This window comes from Phalaenopsis equestris, unplaced genomic scaffold, assembly GCF_001263595.1.
Source record: "Phalaenopsis equestris unplaced genomic scaffold, ASM126359v1 Scaffold000428, whole genome shotgun sequence".
Lineage (NCBI taxonomy): Eukaryota > Viridiplantae > Streptophyta > Magnoliopsida > Asparagales > Orchidaceae > Phalaenopsis > Phalaenopsis equestris.
In genome coordinates this window covers 285,812-293,443 of record NW_018164869.1, presented here as the reverse complement: position 1 = coordinate 293,443, position 7,632 = coordinate 285,812, and the positions used below count along the sequence as shown (strand labels likewise).

General features: G+C 28.7%; 1 protein-coding gene across 1 annotated transcript in view; it reads right to left on the bottom strand.

Annotated features, from left to right (window-relative positions):
* Positions 1-417: 417 nt before the first annotated feature.
* LOC110027433 overlaps positions 418-7,632 on the bottom strand; it is a 65,176-nt gene continuing 57,961 nt past the window's right edge. Inside the window, exons 11-14 of the mRNA XM_020728879.1 lie at positions 3,783-3,874; positions 3,569-3,692; positions 2,805-2,907; positions 418-688 (exon numbers count right to left, since the gene is read on the bottom strand). Of these exons, the coding sequence (XP_020584538.1) occupies positions 2,839-2,907; positions 3,569-3,692; positions 3,783-3,874 (285 nt within the window). The 3' untranslated portion in view covers positions 418-688; positions 2,805-2,838. The remainder of the gene's footprint in view (positions 689-2,804; positions 2,908-3,568; positions 3,693-3,782; positions 3,875-7,632) is intronic.

Sequence of the window (7,632 nt, the reverse complement as noted above, 5' to 3'; positions counted from 1 at the left end):
ATATATATATATAAGAAAAGTTTACTTGTAAAAAACTCATCTCCCTTCACAAATATTCTAAAATATTCTAATGTTTAAAAATATGGGCTTGAGGCAATGCATTTCTAAATTCAATTTAATCATATAAAAAATATTCATTTTATATGCATATAGTTATTTATTTTTATGACATTTGACTTAATTTGTATAAAATGAAAAAAAAAACTAGTTATAAACATCTAAAAAAAATTAATTTTAATCACCAAAAAAATTTATTTAAATACATGAAAACAAGAAAATCTAACATTTGTAGAACATTAATGCCTTCTGTTTATCCATAATAGTTCTATAGTTTTGACAGAAAAACTCACCCAAACATTGCCATCTCTCCTTAAAGCAAATCAAAAGCCTGAAAACAATACAAAAGCTTGTACACTATTTTTCATGTAGGATGATGCCTCAAATTAAATCATAGTTTGAAATACATTCTAGTCAAATCAACTTTTCTTACAGCATAAAAGCCTTGCACAACTACCATACTTTTCTATAAATACAATGGACTAAAGAACTACATTTCTAACATAAAAACAGAAACAAACAACTAACTGGAAGATTAAATTTACAGAAATTTGTCTTAATTCATTTTGTAGGGCAACCAAAGTAAGCTGTGATCTTTTTAAGCTCTACGTTCAAAAAAATTCTTCTCCACCTGCAAGCAAAGATGAGGATAAAGATGTCAACAGTCTTTTTACAGGAATGGTCTGAAAAAGCAAGGGGAAATTCACATACCTAGCACACAATTCTTATGCACTTACAGATCTCACATCTAAACATTGATATTTACATATGCAACAGCTTGGCACTTTAAACGTATACATGAAAAGGTAGATTTTAATTTTAAAACGTGGTAATAATACTATTTTTTACGTAATATTATTGATTCGAGCATTATGTCTGTAAATATGGATGTTTAGGTGTGAGATGTAAACACATAAAAATCGTGCGCTATGCATGAGCAAGTATAGATTTAGTTAAAATCGAAATCCAATAACATAAAAGAAAACCTCTCCATCATCATTCACAAAACAGAGAAAATCATCATCATTAACAAAACAGAGAGAAATAAGATACTTCTCACCCAAAAAAAAAGGGGAGAAACAAATATAAAAGTATTAGGTGAATGATTCTACCAGACCACAAATCAGCCAAAGAAAAAAAGGCTTTTGAATGCAAATGACATGCCAGATTATATATATATATAAAGTAAAAAAAGAATAAGCAAAAGTTCAATAGAAAAGAAGATATTGACTTTATAAAGATATTCTCTTTCGTAATTAAACCAATGATTTTTCCTCATGTATTGAGCATTGTAACAAGAAAAAATCAATACCAAGAATAAGTGGATGTACATTTACCTTTCCTTCAAAGAGAATGTATTTTGTTTGATACAACCTGAAGGCTTTATTGAACTTGAAAAGAGAGTATTGTATAGAGTTAAATAAATGCTTTTTATGTATTAAAATAAGCACATCATCAATTTTACAACAATTTTGATTGGTTCATTCATAGGATCAAGTTTCACATATGTAAAAGCAATTAATGTCAGTTATATAAAAAGCATAAATAAGAAAGTAATATCCTATTATAATATGTAAATAACATGTATCATAATATGTAAATGGGGTGTTTATTACAGAAGTTAATTTTTTAAAAGATTACTAATTTGAACTGGCATTGACATGAAAGATTTGAGAGAAGCAAAAAATACTCCAGAAATGAGAATAAATTATAATAAGACTGCATGTATATGAAGTCTTTCATAATCATGATATATTAAAAAGTATTAGACAAGCACAATATGATAAATGCGAAGACTATAAGTACTTTATTTACTAGCCACTTCAAATTATTTAAGGAATAGAAACCGAAAAAGAAAGAAGTGAGAGCACATGGAGGAGGTCCCATATGCTTGAATTATTATATTTTTTATGTATGTAGTGATCTACACATGATGGGATGTTATAAGAAAAATGCAAGCAATCAATAGATATATGGTATGGTATCTAAATAGTACAATTAGCCATTCCTAAAAATTTTAAAAAATAAAATTGCAATAATATGTTGATTTAAATCTTGAAAGAGAGTTAGATATAAGAAGTATCTCATATGCATCTACTCCTTATGTGGCAATGTTATCAACCAAGTGTCATAGCATCATAAAATAATTGCAATATCAATCATAAAAATTACATATGAAGCAATCACTAAAACCAGTGAGGTAGTTGTACTGTTAAAGTGTTTTTTTAAAAAATAAATTTTCTAATAATTAGTATTGTTCACTTAACAAAGAATAATTTCTCACTCGTAAATAAAGTGAATAGAATTTTTAGCTCATTATTTCCCAAAAAATTAGAATGACATGAGCGAGAAAATGAAAAAAAAAACTTGGGTCTTCAAAAAAATGGTTTGTGCATGTGCCAATGTCACTAAACAGCTAAAATAATAATAAATTTTAATCACCAAAAAATTTATTTAAATACATGAAGATAAGAAAATGTAACATTTGTAGAATATTAATGTCTTTTGTTTATCTATAATAGTTCTATAGTTTGACAGAAAAGTTCACACAAACTAAAAACAATACAAAGCTTGTACAAGATTTTTCATACAGTATGATGCCTCAAATTAAATCAAAGTTCGAAATACATTCTCATCAAATCAACTTTTCTTACAACATATAAGACTTGCACAACTAGCATACTTTTCTACAAATAAAATGGAATACAGAACTACGTTTCTATCTAAAAACAGAAACTAATAATTACCTGAAAGATTAAATTTACAGAAATTTCTCTTAACTCATTTTGTAGGGCAATCAAAGTAGGCTGTCATCGTTTTAAGCTTTCCGTTTAAGAAATTCTTCTCCACCTGCAAGCAAAGATGAGGATAAAGATGTAAACAATCTTTTTACAGGAATGATCTGAAAAAGCGAGGGGAAATTTACATACCTAGCACAGAATTCTTATGCACTTACATATCTCACATCTAAACTTTGATATTTACATATGTAGCACATTGGTGCTTTAAACCTATACATGCAGAGGTAGATTTCACCTTTAAAAAGTGGTAATAATACTATTTTTTACGTAATATTATTGATTCGAGTGTTATGTCTGCAAATATGGATGTTTAGGTGTGAGATGTAAATACATAAAAATTGTGTGCTATGTATGAGCAAGCAAAGATTTAGTTAAATTCGAAATCCAATAACATAAAGAAACCCTTTCTATCATCATTCACAAAACAGAGAGAAATAAGATACTTCTCACCCAAAAAAAAAGGGGAGAAATAAAAATAAAAGTAGTAGGTGAATGATTCTACCAGACTACAAATCAGTCAAAGAAAAAGGCTTTTGAATGCAAATGACATGCCAGACTGACAAAAAAACTAAAATAAAAAAAAAAACAGAACTTATCTGAGATCAGTTTATCTTCAAACGGTAAAAACAAATTTCTGATAAAAAATTAAATAGAATGCATAATTTATCAAGCCAATAACATTGGACATGCAAGCTAATAGAACAAAGTACCTCAAGGTTCCATGGAGGATCAACTGATCGCATAAGCTCTACCAATTGATTTATATTAACATTTCGAGGAAGAAACATCACGACTTTAGGAGCAATCAAGCTTGCAATTTTAAAAAGATAAAACCTGATTCAAGAATAAAAGGTATGTGTTAGAATAAAATTGTAATGAAAAAATATCAAAAATGAACAAGCAAGAAAAAAAAAAAAACTTAACCCGTCATGAGGTTTAAGTGATCTCAGGTCATAAATCGGCTGTTTACAATAACTTGGACCACCCCAAGGAGGAGCCAAAAAAGCAACATCGCCCTAAATAAAAACCAAGCACATATGCATAATATGTCATCCATCAAGTAACAAAAAGAGAAAATTTAATACAAAAAAATCTTCTAGAAAAAAGCTGAAAACCAGAAAACAGGCAAAATGTGCATGTGAACAATATTAAAAAAGGCATTTACATACATACAGTTCATCAAACATCATGAGGGATGTATTTAAATCAACAATTCAATGCAAACAATAATTAAACTTATATGATTACCTAAATACTGCATGTTAAAAAATTACACGAAAATTCAAACTAGAATAATTCTATAAATAAAGTCAACTTCATGTTTTGGTTGATATCATAATTTAGGTGCTCTTTAATTTTTTTTATTTATGAAATTACCTTTTAACAATTATTTTATACTAATTTATGAAGAAGAATAAAAGAAACATGGACAATAATTCCATACCATAATTTGACCTTCCAATTATATATTATTCCTCTTGCATTCTTCTAATCTCACTTTCCTTTTTCAAAACTCAATGAACTTTTTAACCATGAAAGAGAACAAACTTCATAATGTAAGCAAAGAACCGTTTTGTGATTCATGTGTGTGTGTTTGAGAAAGAGAGAGAGTTAAATGATATTGAAGAGAGCCAACCCGAACTTTCAGAAATCTCATCGCCGAAGTTGTATTCCATCACCAAATCCCAAAAAGAGTAGCATGTAGTTGATAAAATAAAAATGCAAATTGGAGGACACACATATAGGCATGATTGCATGGATGGGTTTATACGGGCTTAAAAAAACAATCAAATGGTGCCTGATAAATCTCAAACAATTTCATATATAGTCAAATGTTATTTGGGTTGGGCTAGCTAGACTTTAACAATAATGAGTAGATTTTGATAAGTCATATCGTCCAGACCATCCAAATAACAGCCCTTCAAGAAGCTCCCATATAAAAAATGAGTCAAATGCTCCAGATCCAAAATAGAGAATATGCACGGATGACTCATTTAATTATATAATTACAAATGGCAAAGTTAAAAAAAATTGATGCATAAGTAAAATAAAATATCATCCAAAGGTATCCAAAATAGAACATTTAAAATGTAGAAATTTTCAATTTTTGAAGCTTTATACGTAGCAAGTTTGATGATTATTTACTTTCAAACGTGAATTCACTATCAAAAACAACTTTAAAATTATTAACGGATGAAAAAAATGACCACAAACTAATAAAATGTTTTTCCCACAGATTTAGTGCATGTATGAAGATGTACATGTTTTATCTATCACTTTGGTGTTCAATTTTAAAAAAGCAACTCTCTATTTGACTCTTGCTTTTTTAGGAATTGGTCAACTCAAGAGTTAAAGAGAGAGAATTGCCTCCTTAACCCTCATCGAGCTTATTCCAACTATTTTGGGTGGACTTCATGCATCATCATGCTTCATTAATTCTTGCTGAGATCAACGTGAGATATTAACTCCTTTTTGAACACAACTTTTAATTCTTTTACACAATTCTTTTTCACTAACATTACCTTTATTTAAATTTTTTTTCCTACTCCCACATTAATTTTATCAACCATTCTTATTAATCAAAGTGATAGACCTGAGTTCACTTTTCAATAAAAAATTCTTCAATAAATGATATCCCACAGTTCCTCATATAATAATAGTTTTCGCATATATTATTTTGTCATTCTTACTTTTTCTCACACTCAATTTAGTTATCATAGACTTGTCACCAGCACAAGATCCATATATCATAGTAGACCAAATCATAGTTTTATAAGAGTAACCTTCTTAGATATCCATGATACTATCTTATCGCAAAGCCTTAAATATGAAAGCTATTTAACCCACAACCAATTCAACAAATAAAATGCCTAAGCTATTTAAACTTACTGTATGTAAATCACTTTCACTTATAGTAAACTTATTGTGAGTATATCACTTTAACTTACAGTTATATTAACTTGTAATTTAAACTTATCGTAACAATAACTTCTCATTTATTTCATAAATATTGCATCTACAAACATTTCTCATTTTTATGATTTTTTACAAATATCTTAAAGATCAGCACAAAAAATAAGCCTAGTGTTGATTTTTCAATATTGCATGACTTTAACCTATGTTCCATAGCTTGGACATATTTATTTCAAAAAATATAAGAGATTTTTGTCCCTCGAAGAAGCCCGCAAATTGTGAACTTAAACTCAATAATGAACAGTTGGTTTTGCGTTGGACAGTGGGTTTTGCAATCCTACGAACTGCCAAGCTAACCTCTAACCTGTTAACGTCTATCCTAAAGCTGTAGAGCATAAATTCTCAATGCCTAACTTAGAAGTAATGTTTTAAAATTAGGAATGTCAATTCAAGTTAATGAGAGTCGAATTCAAGTCTAACCTAAAGTTGATCCAACCCGAGTATGCTTATTAATCCAAACTCAATTCTTTTCTTATAAAGATCAAAATGTTTGACACAAAACTTTTTCAATCTAAACTCATCAAAACTAACCCATTTATTATATTTTTTTTTTTTTTTTATCAACACAACTTAATTGACCCAAACATGAAACTTTAACATAACAAAATATCAAATTTAACAAAATGTTTCTATCTTTTAAAACTCAAACCCAAATAATCAATGAATGAATTTTGAGTTACTCTTGCATTATTGAAGCCAATTCAAACCCGACTCTAGTACTAATCAAATCTACAATTTAAGCTCGAATCCAGCCCCAGTAATAATCAAGTCTATAATTTAAATCCAAACCCAGCCTGAATATTAATAAGTCAACCTAAACATTAATTTTATGAAAAAATTTTTTGTCGAATCATTTATTGGCAGCATTGCCAAAATATAGAAGTTGATCTTATTTCTATTATAAAGTCGCTTGTATGTTTGGAGATATAAGATATATATAAGTTTACTTTTTAAGTTTACTTTTATGAAATTCTAATTTCTATATATTACACTCAGACATGTTGAAATGGATAGTTTATGATGTTGATAAATAATTTATGATCACAATTTAACTTCATAGTATATTCCATTTTATTTATAAAACATCCAAGATAAATTTGATCCACAATAGTTCAAAGATCGTTGGGCTTTAGCACTAGATCTATAGAATATAGCTTATTGTTTCTCTCAAATATTAGATTCTAAGGAAAGTGCAGTAGCCAATAGTAGACATTCTATCCATGAGCGATCATGCCCACTCAATAACTGGGTATAGCTCAGAAGTTTAAGCACCTTTTTTTCTATTGTGGGGGGGAATAAGATTCGATGATGCATAAAATGACTTAGAACACTTAACATAGGCTACATCTTGTCTTGTGCAAGCAAAATAGATATGCTTCCCAATCCAATTTTAGATATCTCCATTTTTCAACTTCTAAATTGTCATATACCACTAGGTTCATGGTGCTTGTTAATTGGGACATCTCTTAGGTTTGCTTACCGCCATACTTCTTTTATTGGCACTTGGATAAAGTTTAACGTTTTGATGATGTTGAAGGACAAAAGCAATACTCCCAAAAGTTTTTATGAAAACAATAAATTTTGTATGTCAGAGAAAATTTCTGTGAGGGCATCAAAAGGTTTTTTATTTCATAAAATTCTCCCCAAATGTAATTTATTATGAATGTGATAGTTAAGATATATTTCCTCTAATAAACTTTTGAAACAGTGATTTCAAAAAATAGAAACTAATGATTTTAAGGAGATGAAATTTTTTTTCTTCTTGCAACCCTATTTTGTCTTAGGGTGTCAACACAAAAAA